Below are 20229 nucleotides of genomic sequence, written 5' to 3' on the forward strand. Positions count from 1 at the left end.
ACTTAGTGCATACTATGTATGCTGTTCATGCACTTCAGACATGTTAACTAATTTAAATGAGGATAACAGTCCTACGAGGCAAATCATATTATGATTCACATTTTGAAACGAAGTGACCTTGATACAGAGAGTTAACTTGTCCAAAGTCACACAGCTAGAAAGTGGAGAAGTAAGATTTGAACCTAGGAAGACTGGCTCCAGAGCTTAACCCACTGGCTATATTCTGTCTTCTGTCTTTATCTGTGTCTGTCTCAGTTTAATTTTGGTGTCACTTCAGACTTGTTTTTCTGACTTCTCTGGAATTTCTCGTTTCTCTATTGCACTTACTCATTCTGTTCCTGAGAGACATACTAGACCCTTCTTCCTTCCTCCCTCCCTCCCTCCCTCCCTCCCTTCCTTCCTTATTTATGGCTGCCTTGGGCCTTCATTGTTGTGCACAGGCTCTCTCTAGTTGCCGTGAGTAGGGGCTACTCATTGTTGTGGTGCACGGGCTTCTCATTGTGGTGGCTTCTCTTGTTGCGGAGCATAGGCTCTAGGCACGTGGGCTTCAGTAGTTTTTTTTTTTACATCTTTATTGGAGTATAATTGCTTTACAATCGTGTGTTAGTTTCTGCTTTATAATAAAGTGAATCAGTTATACATATGTTCCCATATCTCTTCTCTCTTGCGTCTCCCTCCCTCCCACCCTCCCTATCCCACCCCTCTAGGTGGTCACAAACCACCACCGAGCTGATCTCCCTGTGCTATGCGGCTGCTTCCCACTAGCTATCTATTTCACGTTTGGTAGTGTATATATGTCCATGCCACTCTCTCACTTTGTCACAGCTTACCCTTCCCCCTCCCCATATCCTCAAGTCCATTCTCTAGTAGGTCTGTGTCTTTATTCCTGTCTTACCCCTAGGTTCTTCATGACATTTTTTTTTCTTAAATTCCATATATATGTGTTAGCATAAGGTATTTGTCTTTCTCTTTCTGACTTACTTCAGTAGTTTTGGCGCACGGGCTTAGTTGCTCTGTGGCATGTGGGATCTTCCCGGACCAGGGATTGAACCCGTGTCCCCTGCATTGGCAGGCAGAGTCTTAACCACTGTGCCACCAGGGAAGCCCTAGACCCTTTTTTCTATCATCAGTGTATTCAGAAACAAGAACTCAGGTCACGTATGACTTGTGTTCTGGACCCAACTCTGTTAAATTGAATATGTGAAAATGATACTAGAAGAAATAATATATGAGATTAGAGTTGACTCCAGACTAAGTACAATAAGTGGATTTTTTTTTTTGTCTTCAGGGTCCCTCAATGCTCGAAGCAGTGCAGAAGATCGATCTCCAGAAAATACTGGGTCGTCAGTAGCTGTGGATAACTTTCCAGAAGTAGACAAGGCTATGCTGATTGAGAGGATAGTAAGGCTGCAGAAGGCACATGCTCGGAAAAATGAAAAGATAGAATTTATGGAGGATCACATCAAACAATTGGTGGAAGAAATTAGGAAAAAAACAAAGTATGTATTATTATGGTACTGTAATGTGTGTTCAAAATACCATTATTCACATGGTAAAGTTATTGTGTTCAAAATTAGTCATATCAAGAGCTTTTCTTTCAAAAAATAGTTCTTAAAACTATAGTCACTCAGTTCCCAATCTTTTACTGATAACTTATTTATGTTCTAGGTTTTGGGACTACAGACATTAAAGAAAACACAGGTCTTTCCTTTAAGGTGATACAGAGTTCAGTAGACACTAATTTTTTAAGAGACTAAAATACCTTTGGACTTAAAAACAGATAGTACTCTACTTAGCTTTTTATTTTCAAGATGGTGGTTTTAAGAGATACTGGGGTTGTGGATTATCATTCCTGTTGGGCAGGACATAGTGAGTTATTATTGGGCATCTACTAAATATAGTAGAGAAATATAAATATAAGGCACTGTGCCTGTGACTTAACAGTATCTCATTGATTTCTTAAAACTACCCAGGGAGAGAATGAGTCCTCTAGTTCAGGGGTCCCCAACTCCCGGCAATGCAGGCTCCCCATTGCTCGCATTACTGCCTGAAGTAGCCCACCCCACACCCCAGGCCGTGGAAGAATTGCCTTCCACGAAACTGGTCCCTGGTGCCAGAAAGGTTGGGGACCACTGTGTCTAATTTGATAGGTTAATTAATTGGGGCTCAGGTCAAATTACTAAATGTTCCAGAGTCACCACTCATCCTGTAAGTGACAGACCGAGAGTTGGAAATCCAAACCCAGCTCTGACTGGCTCCAGAGCCTGTGCTGGGCCAAATTCCTCTCACAGATACCATATTCATTTAAGTAATATTGTGGGTCTTTACCCATGACTTAAAAATTTTTATTTTGAAATAAGTTTAGACTTAGAGAAAAATTTGCCCATGACTTTTAAACGAAAAAGAGTAAAACACAGTTTTAAGTTTAATGGCAGGAAAATAGAAAATATTAACTGAAACTGGAACAATAAATTGCTCACATATTTTGATTTAAAGTAATAAGGAAAAAATAGAAAAGCAATGTTTATGTATCTTTAATCTAAATACCATGTTAGAACAAAAATGGGATTGTTTAAGAAACCATCTGAATAAGGAAAACCCCTTTATTTTCTAATATAGTTCTGTTATTAACTAATAGATAATTACTTTATGCTAATCACCTTTAAGCTTATGATTAGTTGACTCTTGCAAATTACAGTGTTTGTAATTCTGCAAGGCCATAACTGATAGTGTCGTTTTATTTTGCAGAATAATTCAGAGTTACGTTTTACGAGAAGAATCAGGCACACTTTCTTCAGAGGCATCTGATTTTAACAAAGTCCATTTAAGTAGACGGGGTGGCATCATGGCATCTTTATACACATCCCATCCAGCTGATAGTGGATTAACATTGGAACTCTCTTTGGAGATCAACCGAAAACTACAGGCTGTTTTGGAGGATACGTTATTGAAAAATATTACTTTGAAGGTATTTGTATTTCTCATTCACTTACCAACCAATAAACATGACAAAAATGGTGCCTCTTTCATAGTTCAATCCAACACATGGATGGACTATTTCTGTAATGCAGGGTAGCCGTTTTTTCCATATATAAAATTTTGTGTTTTTCTCTTTTTGAAAAGTACAATTTTTTAAATTAGCAGGAAAGAAAGAAATAGCAAAAAAAATCAGTTTAGCTGTTGGATAGACGCTAAGATGAGTCATTTACCGAGTAATTTACTTTGCAATGGGTGGCCTTTGACATATATTACAATTAGTTATAATTGATTACTGAGACTTTAAGATTGAGGCATTTATTTTCTAATGTATTCCAGCTTTATTTTATTTTTTGCAGCTGTTATCTGACCCAGCTATTCTATCTGTGCTGTTTGGGCCTTGATGGTTAGTAATGGATTTAAAAAATAATTTTTTTAATCTGGTAATATTTTTAGGCACTAAAATTTGCTATAGCTTCAGTAAAAAGAGTTTCTGACTCTGAAGTGTACAGGCTTACTTTACTGAAAACAGCCGTGTTCCTAGTTTATCTTGCATGGCATTTAAGACTGTCACTGTTTCAGTTCAGAATTTAGGCAAAAATAGTTCAAACTGAATCTTTTTACTTATTATACTTAGTAGTTCTGTTTTCTTTTCCCTCTTTTTCCAATTGTTAAAGGAAAATCTGCAAACACTTGGAACAGAAATAGAACGTCTTATTAAACACCAGCACGACCTAGAACAGAGGACGAAGAAAACCTAACACAAAGTTCTTCCTCAGTAAACAGACAAAAGCTACACAAGGAGCAGGTGCCATTGCCCAGTATTGTTGGAAACTTTTCCCTGCTTTGTGTGTCAGCCAGTAAAAAATTTGTTTTGCTTCATCTGTATAAAAAAGTACCTTTTTACAATACAAGTGCATTGCTGTGTATACTGTAAGAATGTAAGCTTTGATGAAACTTGTTTTTGTGTGGTGACAGCCTGTCATTGAATCAGAACAACTTATTTAATTTGCTGATAGTCATATGAAGTGCTGAACATTATGACAAGGGCTTTTGAAAACCCCTTCTCCATATTTCTTCCCTTTAAAATATATAATCTCAAAAATGATTTCACTTTTTAAAATTATGCATGAAAGGACAGGTGTTAATCATTCAGTAATATGCTATTTCTCCAACATGAAGAAAACTAAAGAAGTGATAAAAACTTGTTTTGACATTCTAATATAACATTTGCTTGTGTGTTAGGGATGCCAATGAGTTCTTAAACCATTTGATTTTAATGGAAGCTAATAGGAAAGCTAGCTTTTGGTAACTAGCAATGATCAGGCATTGTATGCCCCTGTCGGGTTTCCTTATTTGTGCTAGGTACATTTTTTTCAGATTCGAATTGAGTTAATAGTTGAGTTTTTTAAATCTCCAGTTACATAAAATATGATTTTAAATAATCTGCTCATTTAGAGAATTCCTGTGGACTTCAGTTATATTTTAAAATGTGAAATGGATTAGTCTCATTAGAACAGAGAGATGAATAATGAATTCTTTGAAACTGAAGTACTTTAGTTTTACTGACATCAAGTATAAAGATAAATTTAAGATATTTATAAAGAACCAGTTCCCAAGAAAATCCAGCATATGGCACTGTTAACCATTTTATCTGTGCACCATTCTTTACTATTGGTATAATTATATATTATAGTGGGGTGATCTTACAGTCCCCAGATATGATATGTTTGGTATATTTATTTAAAATACAAAATAATTACATCTCCGTAACCAAAGGAATTTTAGAACCAAATTTATGTATCCTGTTGGAGTTTTACAATATTTATGATGTACACTTAAATGTTGACAGTCATAGTATCAGTATTTCTGTCATTGAATTTTTTTCTCACCTCTTGTAATTTCTCACTTATTTTAATTTTTGTGTGTGGTTTTTCACATTTCATTATATTCAGATAATTTCTATACTAGATACCTTGGCACATACACAGATGTTGCAGCAAGCCTCATTTTCGTTTTGGATTTTCGCCAACTTCTTTCTCCCCTTAACAGAAGTAAGCTTTGCGGTGGATTAAAAGCCATTAAAGAATTGTGTGGCAGGGCTTCCCTGGTGGCACAGTGGTTGAGAGTCCGCCTGCCGAAGCAGGGAACACGGGTTCGTCCCCCGGTCCGGGAGGATCCCACGTGCCGCGGAGCAGCTGGGCCCGTGAGCCATGGCCTCTGGGCCTGCGCGTCCGGAGCCTGTGTTCCGCAATGGGAGAGGCCACAACAGTGAGAGGCCCACGTAGCGCAAAAAAAACCCAAAAAAACAAGAATTGTGTGGCTTTAAAAGTTGGGCTGGGCTTATGGTGGCAATTTCCCTTTAATGTGTTTCAACTTTTTTTTTTAAATGAACATTGCTTAAAAAGATCAGTTACTAAGGATTAGATAATTCAATGTAGCATTTTTTCTGTCTATTGAGTTATATGTTGTCATCTAAAAACAAAATCTTTTCACTTCAGAATGGAAATACAAGTTCAGAAACATTTTATATTTAAAATAGCTATAAAACGTTTAGCCTTACCATAACGTATCTTGTTCTTTTTACCAGTAATAATTTATCAAAATAAAGAAATAAGAGGGTAAGTGCAATCACATCTGAATTATTTTCCTAGTTGTTTTTGACAATACTGTCGATACTCCCAAAGACTATTTAGAGTAGTCAACATAACTAAATTTATATAGCTTCTTATGTGATATAGATTCATACACTACAATATTTGTTTTTTTCCTCCCAAGACACAAAATATATTAATGGAGACCAAATAGTGGTCAGAACCATAGTATTCTATGTCTATACACCTTAAAAATATATATACATTTTTTTGCATACATATATTACATATGAAAATGAAACATTCCAATATTAACATTTGTGCCAGCATTCACTCAGAGAAGTTTAATGGTTAAACAATTTTAGAAGAATGTAATTATAAACCATATTTTGACTTATTATTACTTTTCCCACCCATAAATGTATGGAACTGTGGAAAACTTGAAGAAAATGCTTTATTTTCCTTTTGCTCCTTAGTTTCTACTATATCCTTTTGTATATGGATCAGGACTGAGCAAAATGTGTACAAAAATGTGCATTTATCAGCTCCCTGTCTCTAAACTGATTCACAGACAGATTCTGATGTAAACATTTAGAGGACCTTCTACCCTTACTGTACTGAATATATGGAGAGAAGAATGGGGTGTCTAGAAAAGGAAAATGGTCCAGATAAACTTGAGATCTAGGAGAAATTTTGTTTTATGTGTTTATTATTAATTGAACACATCAAATGCTGTTTTTGTTAGCAGTATTTTGGTTTCTTTGAGCAGGAAATGATTTTTGTGTGTGTGTATATATATGTATACACTTCGCTAGGTTCACTTTTAAAGTGCATACTTGCTGTGACTCCCTTTTTCCCATACCACTTCAAACGTTAGCCTGATAAGTTTTAAGGATTGAAAATGGTGGGTTTGGGCAGAAGAATGAGTTTAAACTTTAGTGTTGTTTTTTTTTTTTAAACTTTCTATCCATAACCATTTAAAGCAGATTATCTTGAAATTAAATTTTGTCAGGCTACCAACATGTTATTTATTCATGTAATAAACATAGTTATTAGAAACCTCTTATTGCCAGGCACCATACAGGGTATCATCATTATACTGGTAGACAGACCAGACAGGGCAATTCCTGTCCTTACGGAGCTTATGGTCTAGTGAAAACAGCTGGGAAGCAGTAGGAGCGGCTCTTTAAGCCTCTGCAGCTCACAACCAGCCCCTGTTGGAAGAGGGTTAATTCACTTGTGCAAGTAGGTGACCCAGAAGTCTCACTCTGGCGTGAAGCTGTGGGAAATGAATCCTTGCTGAGGTACGCTGAGAGCAGATTGCTGTTTTCATGGTGGTTCTGCACATTCCTAACTTTTTCACAGCTTGATGTTTATTCTTTAAGAAGAAGGAAAAAAAATCCAAAGACTATAAAATGGTATTTGATTTTTGCCATTTTAGTAAATTATTAATGTCTACTTGATGCTTATAAAGATGAATCTAATCACATTGTCATGCATATTACCAAACTTTGTTTTGCAGTATACTCTAAAGACTTTTACATACAATTTTAGACCAAGATTTACCAGTAGAAGGAAAAAAGCACTAGAAACCATTAATATTGTAAATGTTATATATGCTACCGTGGTGAAAATATTTTTATCAATCATGTTATTCCATATCATTAATTTGCCTTATGGATGCTGAGTCCAGTGGTCTATCTTCCAGTAACCTTTTTAAAACAAAACAATTCTTTTTTGACACTAAGATTGTTAATTTTTAACACCAGTTGGTGGCACTAGAAACCTGAAAATTTTCAAGGCTGAACAAGAGAAGATAATCCAAACAAAGAATTTTCAGGAAAATAAATGAACAATATAATTGTATATTAAAGATGTATTTTTCTTCTGGAATGAAATTCTTTTTTAAAATGCATATGGCTGTCCATTTTGACTATGATGAAACTTGTTTACCTTCCAAAGTTCATATATATATATGTGTGTGCATTGTACAGATAATCTTTAGTTTGATTATACTGTTCATTTTGTAAATATGTTTCTGTATAAAATGAAGCTTTTCAAGAGAATTTTATGTATATATTGTACTTATTAAATAGGTAATGCCTATTTACCAAGTTGTATTTTACTGGCATCTTTGTTTATTTATTTACGCACACCACTTGCTAACAGACTGATTCTCCAGACTTGGCAAAACCTGATACAGATTGCTTGAATTTTCTTTTTTAAAACCAGATTGAGAATGTTTGCTTTCCATTTTTGTCTTTACTGATTACCATTAAAAGTCAGTGAACAATAGTAAGCAAACTGAATGCTACATTGTATTTTAAATTTTTGTTTAAATTATTGATAGCAAAATTCAGCCTTTATAAAAGGCCTTTTATACATGCCTATGTGAAAATTTCTCATTGAACTTGACAAGCCAGTAATAAATTCAGATTTTCCACAAAATTATGGAACTTACTTGCCCGAATTATCCAGCTTAACAATAAAGATCTAATACGTTCAATAAAAATATATTGAAATGGCATTAATTTCATGAAGGTAATGTGTATGGTGGATATTTCACATCACAATGTGTTGTTTTCCATTTCTCTTAACAGTTCAAGTACACAGATTATGCAACGTTCCTTAAAGAGTTTACTATTGGAAAGAATCCCCTGAAATCAGGATCCTTGGAATAAAGGTAAAAGTGATAGAATAGAGGAAGCTTTCCTGACATCCTTAATAGTCTGCGTTCAGCAACTTGTAGATTTGTTTGCAAGAGAAAGGAATATATGAAAGAAGAGGGTGAGTTATTGGAAGAGTATTGGCTTACGGTTCTTCAGTGTGACCCACAGTCGTAAAAGACCGTTCCAACAAACTTAAATCCAAGTCTGTTTTTTCTTAATAAAGTCTACTTCAATCAATGAGTGTAGAATGAATGCACACTTCTTCAGGACCAGCAACTTGGGAGGATGCCTCTGGCTGACCAATGCTAATGCTCTTTTAATGATTCTGAGAACAGTGTGACTAGACTTGATGTCCCTGCCCCTGCAGAGATGCACCATTAATTCCTAAGTTACATTTAAGAGACTTGATTCTTATTTTTTAAAAGAAGCATCCACTTAAGTAGTTTTCTATTTCTGAAGAATTTTCAGCCTTTAAATTGTCCAAAGGCCATGCTTCTTGCCAGTCAGACTTGCGAGTCTGCCCCCTAATTGTACTTCAAAAAAAAGGATAGGATGTTAGACCTGAGAGGAAAATCTCTACCATTTAACCCAGTGTAAAAAGAGTTCTATTGAAAGTTTAGGATTCACTGAAATAAGAAAACTTAGCTTGTTGAGAGTCAACTTCTAGTTACATTTACTTGGGAACTATATTAAATACTAGAATGGCTTTCCACATCATCCATTTCACTGTGTAGTTTTTGCTTTTAATGACTAATTAAAGGCCCAAGGACAGGAAATTGTGTGTATGTGTTTTCAGCATCCTTATGCTTTACTTGTCCCAAGAAATAGCAGTTAAACCTGCCACAGTAGCTATCGTTTCTTTGGCAGTTTCTTCTTTATGAAGTCTGACCAGGGAAGATACCCCCAAATGCCCACTACCTCTGATGCCCTTGATCTAGTCTGCCTGCCCACATGAAACACTTTCAGCTCTATTCCCACCGGAGCCCCCATAGATCCCATCTCCCCCCAAAAAACAGGTCCCTAGGAGTCCATGCTAAAGGAGGCTTGCTTTGGGCTCTGAACTGGCTTCTTCCTGGATTTTGTGTTTTGTTTTGGGGTTAATTTGGGGCAAGCCTGGAGGGATTGGAGGGAGACCCTGCTGGGACTTGCCGGCCAAAAAGTCTGTTCCTGGCTTTCCTAATTGAAGTTCAGAACCCACTTTCTTATAGAAATCATATTTTGAAACAGTGACTGACTAAGTCTTATCAAAATTTATGAGTAAAAAGGCTTTGTGTGCTTGCCTGTAACATTTATTACCTTTTTTCTTTATGTGGTTAAATGCCTTCTAAGCTCCAAGGCACCAGCTTTCAAAAAAAGTTAAAGCAGAGGCTTGGAAGCATAACTTCATGGCAGAATGGTGCTCCACATGCTCAAGCCCCAGGTGCCTTCTGAGATTGGATGATCCAATATCACAGTCTCACAAAGGTGTTGTGAAGTTTAAGCAGTCTGAGTAACTTGTTTGCAAAGTGCATACTCTGAAGCACAAACGTTGCTGGTGGTTTTTAAAGATCGCACTCTACCTGCAGGCATGACGTCGTTCCATTTCAGTAACAGCTTTGGGATAAAGCGGAAGAGGACCTTTCCTTTTGTCTTTGCCCACACTCACTGCCTCCCCCATCACACAACTTATCACACCCAAAACAACAACCAGAACTCTACCTGTGCAGAGCTGGTTTGGCTGTCTCTGAGTTTCCAGCCTTCATCGATTCCTTCAGCATCCTGCTTGGATGGGCTTTTATTTACCAAGTCAGTCAAGTGAGGAAGAGATTAAAGGGAAAAGAGAAAGTTCAGCGACATTCCTTGTCACGTTCAGTTCCTTGTCAAATTACTATTTCGCTGGTGGAAGTGCTCCATGTCATAGACGGGCTTGCCTGTGCTGTAGACGATATACCGCAGGAGGCGAGACCCATGTAATGTGGCTGTTTAGAGAGAATGGTCCATGGTGATTCCTGATCTCACTTTGTACCTTTTTGAAATTATAAGTCGAACTAGAGATGTACCAGCTTATCATATGTGTATGTTTTTTTTTTTTTGAAGGAGGGAATTCCAGAGAGTTAAACACTGAAGTCCTAGTAGAAATTAACCTTGTGTGATTGTGTGTTGGGGGCATGGTGTAGGGGTGCAGGGTTAAAGGACTGTTTCAGTTTTTAAAAGAATGTATTCATATATTATGTAATTTAAAGTTGACTTCTATTAAAGCTTCCAGAAAAAGAAAAAAAGCCAGTCAATCCTAGGAAACAGAGTATACTGAAATGTTTTTCTAGATTAACCTCTGTCTTAAATGCTCATTAACAGGTAAATAGGTGTCATATTGTATTGCAGGCTGTGGAGATGAGAGGCAGAGACCTTAACAGGTTTGGGGGGATGGGTAGAGTTGGGGTAAGGACTAAGTTCAAGTAAAGGTGAGGTCTGCGGTGATGGCCTGAGGGCCATGGAGCTCATGGTCTGATACAGCTGGCTACATGATCCATCCCCCAATGAAGTTAAAAGGCCCTCTGATTGGTTCTGGACACTTGTCAGTATAAGAAAAGTAGCTACATATATGAACATGGTTTGTCCTGCGAGGTGCTCTAATGTGTTTTAGGAGTTTACCCAATGCTGTATTTACTTAACAGTAGCATTTAGAACCTAGTCTCTCTGGTCAGAAATAAATCAAATACAATGTACTGTATTGCTTTTGCATTTTAAGAACGTTTGTTTTCCCTTTGAAATGATAAGGAACACAGTTAAAGGACAAACATCACGGCAGGGGCAGGGAACAAATACTAATGAACTGCTTTGAGGGAGGCTCTGACAACCGTATGAGTTAGGAAACAGGTGCACAGTAGTTCTGAGGATCTTCTTGCTAGGGATTTGTTGAGGTGGAATTTGAACACGGTTTGGGGGTGCCTTTCACTATCCTCTGCTGCCTCCCAAAAGTCAAAAGTACTAATACTTCAGTGAGTGGGTTGAAGTCATATTTAGATTCTTTTTCTTTGCACTAATATGGTTTAAACAAAAGACCAATAATCTATTAAAGAAGATGGATGTGCAAGTTTGTGTGATTTAGCAGACTCTTAGTTGGAGACTTGGTGCCCCTCTTTTCTTCCTCTTTCTGATTGTCTTTTGACTAAGCTCTTCCTCTAACTGCAATCAGAGAAGAACAGAAATAAAATCAGTCATTTTGTTCCCTTTTAAACTCAGTAGAGATTTGCCGGGGACTCACAGTTGATAGATGATATTATAATTTTCTTGACAGTCTGGGCAATGAATAGGTGTTCCTTAAGCTTCTGAATTACCTATGGGTATACCTTTTCATGCTGCCCTGTTGGTGACTGTAATGGAGCCTCCCTTTCCTGCCCCATCTCCATCTAAGGAACCGGAGAACGCTGAGGGCTGTGAAATGATCTGGACATGGACTTGGACAACCCTGCCCCGCCACTGATGGTAAAACCTTAAACACGTCACTTTACCACTTTGAGCTTCAGTTTTCTCACCTGTAAAATCGGGATGATAAAACCTATTTTTCTGAGGACTAAATAGGATACTGAATGTGGAAGAACTTTGTAAACTGCAAAGCTCTGAGATGTGGACATATAAGCTAAGTCTTTAAAAATAAAGGGCTAATTCCTGTTTTTTTTTAAAAAACTATTATTCAAAATGTTGAAGGATGCATATATATGTGTATTATAAAAATTGTTGCTTTAATAGAATAACCTTTACAACAAAGTGAAAAAATACTGTTATATATACAACTATGTGTATATGTAAAGGAGAAGTTCTGATTGGATACATAGACTCAACAGTGGCTTCCCCTGAGGAGTGGTATACTTTCATATTTCACTTTAAATTCTTGTTTCCAAAACATTTTTCAATGAATATGTACTCTTTTTTGCTATAGTTGACTTTTTTTTTTGCGGTATGCGGGCCTCTCACTGTCGTGGCCTCTCCCATTGCAGAGCACAGGCTCCGGACGCGCAGGCTCAGTGGCCATGGCTCACGGGCCTAGCCGCTCCGCGGCATGCGGGATCTTCCCGGCCCGGGGCACGAACCCGTGTCCCCTGCATCGGCAGGCGGACTCTCAACCACTGCGCCACCAGGGAAGCCCACTATAGTTGACTTTTAAAATTGTATTCTAAGAATCATATCACATGCTGGTACCGTAGGAGTGCATAGTAAGAGAAAGGGAGGAGTGAGGGGTGGAGATTATACACACACGCACACACACATAGTTACTATCTGGAAAGATCCTATTGTTCAGTTTCCTTATTCTCTTGAAAAAGATTGAGTTTGGAAAGAGGTAGGAGAAGGTGATGTATTGCCAATGTTCATTTGAGCAGCATTCCCTGAGAAGGTCTATAATTCAATTCTTGCTTCAGACCTTTGTGCAACCTAGAGACACCTGCAGCCTGATGCCATTTCTGAAGGTGGGATGGCGGGTTCGGCGGCTGCATGATGAAAATAAGTAACGAGAAGAATGCAAGTTACTCATTTTCGAGCCAACCCTATCCTCTTGTGCACAGCCACTGAGGTGTCAGCAGGGGGAGTGTTTAGATGGCTGGAGCTTTAAAATTAATACTTGTTTGACATTGTCACATAGACTTTGTCCTGAGGGCCTGGTTCTAACTGTGAACATACTGTGAGTGTTTCACCCTTTTGTAGGAAGGAGGAAGGAAAGGGAAAAAAAGCACTATGGGGCTTAGAATTTTACTAATACCAGCCAAAGGGAGGTGTTCACATGACTTGCCTCCTGTAGCCTCTGGAGGTCAGGAGGTCTAACCCGGGTTCCAATTCCAGCCACCCCCTAGCTAACACACAAGCACTGGTGGGCTGTTGAAGATAGGAAGGCAGACGGTTAGCTGGCACCTAGCCACGTGCCACCCCTGCCACGTGGTTGTCGCTCATTTTCTTAGTTTAAGAAAGCTCCACTGTCAATATTTCCTTTAGGTTCTGTGGTGCTTTCAAAGCAATATAGATAACTCAAGCACTGCTCCTGACTCAGTGTGTGTTTTGATAGAACTCAGGCTCTGTTTGCTGCCACTAAGACTCAGTCATTATGCTAAGCAAGATACATGTGTAAAATAAATTTTCCATCCTTTTCTAGAATTTCTGCCTGCTTTTGGATTAATTCGTTTGTATGATTCAATTATATCTCCAGTACTGGCTTAGGAGTTAACCCTTTTTTAAAAAATGTCTTGGGGGCTTCCCTGGTGGCGCAGTGGTTGAGAGTCCGCCTGCCGATGCAGGGGACACGGGTTCGTGCCCCGGTCTGGGAGGATCCCACATGCTGCGGAGCGGCTGGGCCCATGAGCCATGGCCACTGAGCCTGCGCGTCCGGAGCCTGTGCTCTGGCAATGGGAGAGGCCACAACAGTGAGAGACCCGCGTACTGTAGGAAAAAAAAAAAAAAAAAGTCTTGATGGTTGCCCTGGGGTTTACAAAATATCTTAAAAATATGAAATGCTTCACTTATTGGTGAGTCATCACTGTGCAGGGGCCATGTGGATCTCTGTGATGGGTGCAAATTTACAACAGGTGCTGCTGAAGCAAGCGCCTTTTCTAGATTTTCTTCTGCCTGCTTTACAGTTGGATGATGAGAAGCAAAGACCACAGGGCTCTGTGGAACCGCAGGTCTGAGAGATGAAGGAAGGCTCGAGAGAGAGCATCTAGGCTCAAGTCCAGACTTGCAGGTCCTACAGGCTAGTAAAATTTCAAAAACAAAATTCTGAGCTTGCAGACTTTTATTTTGCTAAGTGAGAATCAAAAAGAACTGCAGTTTATCACCATAATTTCATGAAAGACAGGATGTTTTAACACTTTTCAAAAAAGGCTGAAAGATTCCACTTTTCAACTGCATGAGTTTAGTTCTGCAAAACGCTCTGTTTTCTTCCTTCAGTGGAGCCTGGTATTTGAAAAACCACTGATTCACTTCAGTCGCTCATTATAAGATGAGGGAAAAGGCTCATGGGAGGAAGTGATCTGCCTGAGGTCACACCTCATCAGGCTTTTCTTTGCTCCAGAGGCACCGATGACCCTGATAGTGCCCGAAACAGTTAATACCAATACCTTATGGTTCTACAGGTCCTTGGAACCAAAGGAGTTAAGGAAGCTCTGAAGATGGAAGTTGTGTGGGTTATTGACTTATTGCCTCTCAGGTCCAAATTCATTCCGAAATATCTGCCCAGTGATCAACAAGAGAATTCCTTTAACCATCTCTCCTTTAAAGTAAGCATGGTGTTAACCTTCCTCGGCAGAGAGCAGTAGAAGCAACTTACAGGAGGAAGAAGTTTCTGGAAGTTGCTGGCAGGGGCTGGGTGTCAGCCTTGTGCATGAGAGGACATCCAGTGGAGCCTGCCCCAGGCATCCCTCTGCAACTTTGCAGCACTTTATGGTAACCGTTCCATGGCCTTCTCAACATGGAAACCAAAGCCCCTGCATGGCTACACAAAGTTACATGTGGTCCAGAGAGTTACACACAAAATAGCCTGTGCAGGTCCACACCACTGGTTGCTGACCACCTGCTCCCCAGCTGGCACTCCTACCTATTGTTGGCCAAGCAGCTCCAGACCAGCTCCATCCTGGCCAAACCTGCTAACACCTCTGCTACCCAATGGGCTGAACCACACCTTCTCCAGCACAGTCTGAACCCCTTCCAAGTTTGTGCTTCCTTGGGTCCTCTCCCTCAGCCAAAGGTATCGTACAGAATTTCCTTATATCTTATAGTAACTCTTTATCACAGTAATTCTTTGTATTAAGCTTTTGTTTAGCATACTGTATTGTTTCTGTGTCCTGACGACCCAGACTGCTTCTGAAAGTGAGAGTGAAATACGTTGTATGACCTTCTGAAAAGGATCTCCTTTTTTAAGGCTGAATAATATCCCGTTGAATATATATACTACATTCTCTTTATCCATTTGTCTAGTGATGGATATTTAGGTTATTTCCATATCTTGGCTTTGTGAATAATGATGCAATGAACATGGGATGCCGATTTCATCTCCTTTGGATATATACTCAGAAATGGGATTGCTGGATTCTATGGTAGGTCTATTTTTAATTTTTTGAGGAACCTCCATACTGTTTTCCATAGTAGCTGCACCAACTTACATTCCCACCAACAGTGCACAAGTGTTCCCCTTCATCCAATCCTTGCTAGTACTTATCTTTTGTCCTTTTATTTTTTTTAATTTTTTTAAAAGATTTATTTATTATTTTATTTTTGGCTGCATCGGGTCTTGTGGCACCCGGGATCTTCGTTGAGTCATGCGGGATCTTTTTGTTGCGGCGTGTGGGCTCTTTGTTGTGGTCTACGGGCTTCTCTCTAGTTGTCATGTGTGGATTTTCTCTCTCTAGTTGTGGCTTGCAGGCTCCAGAGCACGTGGGCTCTGTAGTTTGCGGCATGCAGCTCTCTACTGAGGCATGTGAGCTCAGTAGTTGTGGCGCGAGGGCTTAGTTGGTCCGCAGCATGGGATCTTAGTTCCCTGACCAGGGATTAGCCCAGTCCCTGCACTGTAAAGTGGATTATTTACCACTGGACCACCAGGGAAGTCCCTTTTGTCCTTTGAATAAAAGCCATTCTAACAAGTGTGAGTTGATAGCTCATTGTGGTTTTGATTTGCATTTCCCTGATGATCAGTGATGTTCAGCACATTTTCATGTACCCATTGGCCTTTTGCATGGCTTCTCAAAGCCCATGTTCTTTCAGCACACCTGGTTCCTAAAAATCTGGAGGAGGTACCTAACACACTACATATGCTTTAGCTAATAAACATTTCAGTTAGAAAAATAAGTCTGGAAATTGTTATAAATTACTGTAGAGGAAACTGGTGGTATTCAGAAGGCAGTGTGGCACCTCGGCAAGGACTCTGGAGTCCATTTATTCACCCATCAAACAAATATTTCCCCAGTGCCCATAAATGCCTGGCCTGATCTAGACACAGGGATAGTACAATGAAGGAGCAGGTTTTGTCTGCCGATGCATAGAGCTTACAAACTACTTGCGAGTAGGAGTGAGGAAGAAAGAGGGCAGAAAGTAAATAAGGGAAAAAGATGATTTCCAAATATGCAAAAATTTTGAATTCAGAGCTGGGTTCAAATTCTTAACATTGTAACTTTGGGTTTTGGACCTATATCTGCTCTCTCTGAGCCTCAGTTTTTATACCTGTAAGAACACTTACAACATACATTTGTTGTGAGGATGAAAGGGGTTTATTTTATAAAGCATATAACATGGGCCTTTTAGAATAAGTAATAAGGTGTTATTACTATGAAAAAATCTTACACATTTCTTGCAAAATATCCATAGAAATCTATGCACCTCTTTTTGTTCAGACTCTATTTCTAGGATCTGATTATTCAGCCCTATAGAGAGGAAATATTAGCTAAATTAATTACTGTGTATAAATCACTTATAATAGTGCCTGGCAAATACTAAGTACCATATATATTTATTAAATGAATAAATGAATAAATTCTACTCTGGATATAGTTCACTGAATCCTCTTCATATCATGAGATCCATCATATAATTTTCCAAACAATCTTATATTGATAATCATGCCCATCGTACTTCAATTCATTCAGCAAAATTTACAAAGCACATGTCCAGCGCTGTTTTAGGTGCTGAGAATACCAGCAGTAAACATTTTTAGTAAAGATTAAAATATTAGCAAAAAGCAAGTAACTTCAGATTAAGGGTAACTTCAAAATAGTTTGAGAAATTATTTCAAAATATTTTGCCCTGAAGAGAGGAGCTTTTTTCTTTTAAATTTAGTTGGCAAACTAGTTGTCATCCTATGTCAAGTGGAGTGCTTCCTTGAGCTGCTTTCAGTTGCTAATGGCGGTACCAAGAAACTGTGAGCTGTAAATACTCAGTGCTTTTCTACAATTTAAGTGGCACATAGTTGGAAGTGGGGATGAGGAAAAACGAGGACAGAATATAAATAAACTAACAAACAAGATGACAACACATTGGCTCCAGCCTGTGCTGCAGGGACCTACAGAGCGGTAAGAGACTCACCAGGGCCTGGTTAGCACATCCAAGCTCTTCTGGCAATCTCTCTGAGCATCATTTGGTCTCATAGTTTTCTCAGAACCGTGAGAGCCAATGATGAGAATTCAGGTAATTCCAGGAAGCAAGCAAGTTAATTGGAGACCTGTTTTGAGAGATTACGGCGGTGAGCAATTGCTGTGTCTCAAAGACACTGCAAGGAGTGGGGGTAAGATAGGACAAGGAGCATTTCATGGCTTTTTTTTTTTTTTAGAATTTTGGGAACACAAGAGCTTTAATTGTTCTGCTTTGTCTTTGTGGGAGAGGATTTGAATATTTATTTATTTATTTGGCTGCGCCGGGTCTTAGTTGTGGCGGCATGTGGGATCTTCGTTGTAGCATGCAGGCTCTTTAGTTGCGACATGCGGGATCTAGTTCCCTGACCAGGGATCGAACCTGGGCCCCCTGCATTGGCAGCATGGAGTCTTAACCACTGGACCACCAGGGAAGTGGTGGTCCTTCATGGCATTTTGAGAAGACACCTATTATATCAGGCAGAGCAAACAATGGTCGATTTAATGGATGCATCACACCAGGGCACATGGACTATTCTGAGATCAGAGTTTCAGTGGTATGGATTGTGGCCTCGAGCAGGTAAATTTTAATAAAATCAATAAATCTGACAACACTAGCAAACAAATGCCTCCCTGACAAGGACTGGGAGCAACTTCACACCTAACTTTTCTGGAATGCCTCCTCTCTGCCTGTGCTAATCCATTGCTGTATTAATTAAAATGGCAGATGCCTACTATAAACCAGGTACTGTTTTGTTAACTCGTTTGATTCTTGCAAAAAAATAAATTTTAGAGATGAATAAGCTAAGTAAGTTTAAGCAGCATGCTTGAGGTCACCTGGCTAGTAAGTAGCTGAGTCAACATCTGCACCCAGGCCAGCTGACTGTAGAGCTTTTGCTCTCAGCAAGGACACCAAATTCCTAGTCACCCGAATCCTCAGCTCTAGCATAGTCCAGCACCTAGAGAATGCACAATCACCACTTATCAAATAAGTGAATGAATTATAAATTATTCAGTGTTCTCTTAACTACTATTTACCTAAGCAGTTGCAAGACCAAATTATACAATGCCAAGGAAAAATGAACACAGGCATATAAACAATATCACAATAGATCTCTGTACCGGGTAATTCAGATTAATTTGTGCAGCCCAAGGTACAATTTGCTCTACAGGTCACTGAAAAAGAATATACCATTCCTTGATTATTACAGTATACAAAAATGGCATGTATTTCTTGCTAGAGAAATGGTAGAGTCTCTAGGAAAGATTCTTGCTTTTTGCCCGTTTTTGCTCTAGCAGGATATGGGAGAAGGCATTGACTTCAACAAACACAAAGAGCTGTCCAGGCAGTGGACTGCCCTTTGGTATCCGGACACATTTTAGTTGAAAGGAAACAGAGCTTTGTCATTGCATTTTTTTTTTAACTACATTTTAAAAAAATATATTTATTTATTTGGTTGTGCAGGGTCTTAGTTGCAGCAGGCGGGCTCTTTATTTGTGGCTCACCGGCTCCTTAGTTGTGGCATGCGAACTCTTAGTTGCGGCATGCATGTGGGATCTGGTTCCCTGACCAGGGATCGAACCTGGGCCCCCTGCTTTGGGAGCACGGAGTCTTCTCCACTGCGCCACCAGGGAAGACCCTGTCATTACATTTTAATGGGTAATGGAAAACAATATTGTATTAGGACCGCTTCAAATTATATTTTAAAACATATCTTCTATTTACAAATATATTTTTATATTTTAAAAATATTTGTTTTCTGTACTGAAAAGCTCCTTTGGCAGACATTTTGCTAACAATCCAACAATATATTAAAAATTTTTTGCATTAACTACTTTGTTTGATTGATTTGCCAACAGCCAAGGTAAAAGCTCTTTGAGCTTCAACGTTTATTGGATGGGAAAGGATTACAACATGTAAAATTCCATCACATATTGTAAAATAAAGATATGGCCCAGATAGACCCAAGATTTCAAGGCCAAGTACAGTTAGTTTGCCAGTCGCTGACTTATTGACATTTCTTATTCTGATCTAATTAATCGACATGAATCAAACGTCTGTTGTAAAAGATATGGAGAAGATAGAGATATTCAAGTAGAGAGCTATAGAATTAATCATATGGGTGCAATCAATTACTGTTTGTACATTATTAAAAAGGAAAATTGAAAAAAAAACTTTAAGCAACCTCAAATGACATGAGTATAAGTTTTTGTGGAGTATGTTCCCTTTAATATTATTAATTTTGACCATTCTCATTACTCTATCCTCAGCAGAATGTCCTTTCTCTGACTGAAAACTAATTTTAAATGATTTAGGAGCACCCTGAGGTGACAAGAACATCTAACAGATTGAGCAACACTCGGCCTTAAAACCTCAAGTGGCTTTAAAAATTGAAAGGCACAGAACTGAATGATTTTATTCATGTCAAAGCACTAAAAGACCATGTTATGTTTGCCTGAAAATGTGTAAATTGGAGTATTTTTTATGCTGTCACATTTTGCTTAAGATTTTAAATTTCAATGTTTATTTTACTTTTTAGCTTTGTTGAAAGAATGATTTTTAGCGATTAATAAAATTAGTTTCCCAATTCATGTGACTGCATACGAGGGGCTCAGGTGCCCGACTTCGGATCTGGGCTCATTTCACTCCTTCACACCATCTATAAGTTCTTCCTTTGGAATGGTTCTGGGAAATATTCACTGAGATTTGCTAGTCTGAAATATGCTACAGATCTTTCACATGTGTAATTCACTTCCAGGCCTCTGCTTCTGTGCTAAGAAGTCCTCGACATAATTTGACATGCAATGCCAGTATGACACCCACCTCCTGGAATAAGGCTGGGTTTATTTATGCTGAGAGACCTTATATTTGTGCGTAGTGATGAGCTTGGACTATTAATCAAGCAATTT

General features: G+C 38.8%; 1 protein-coding gene and 2 non-coding genes across 3 annotated transcripts in view; 1 reads left to right on the forward strand and 2 right to left on the reverse strand.

Moving 5' to 3' along the window:
- CCDC186 (coiled-coil domain containing 186) overlaps positions 1 to 8097 on the forward strand; it is a 48564-nt gene extending 40467 nt beyond the window's left edge. Inside the window, exons 14-16 of the mRNA XM_019940039.2 lie at positions 1289 to 1499; positions 2749 to 2968; positions 3654 to 8097. Coding sequence (XP_019795598.1) covers positions 1289 to 1499; positions 2749 to 2968; positions 3654 to 3737 — 515 coding nt within the window. The 3' untranslated portion in view covers positions 3738 to 8097. The remainder of the gene's footprint in view (positions 1 to 1288; positions 1500 to 2748; positions 2969 to 3653) is intronic.
- Positions 8098 to 13705: 5608 nt separating this feature from the next.
- On the reverse strand, positions 13706 to 13810 carry LOC117308570 (U6 spliceosomal RNA). The gene has a single exon (XR_004522668.1). It is a non-coding gene; the product is annotated as a U6 spliceosomal RNA (small nuclear RNA).
- A 3870-nt stretch (positions 13811 to 17680) lies between these two features.
- TRNAW-CCA (transfer RNA tryptophan (anticodon CCA)) lies at positions 17681 to 17753 on the reverse strand. Its single transcript has one exon. It is a non-coding gene; the product is annotated as a tRNA-Trp (tRNA).
- Positions 17754 to 20229: the final 2476 nt, after the last annotated feature.

This window comes from Tursiops truncatus, chromosome 16 (genome assembly GCF_011762595.2).
Source record: "Tursiops truncatus isolate mTurTru1 chromosome 16, mTurTru1.mat.Y, whole genome shotgun sequence".
NCBI lineage: Eukaryota > Metazoa > Chordata > Mammalia > Artiodactyla > Delphinidae > Tursiops > Tursiops truncatus.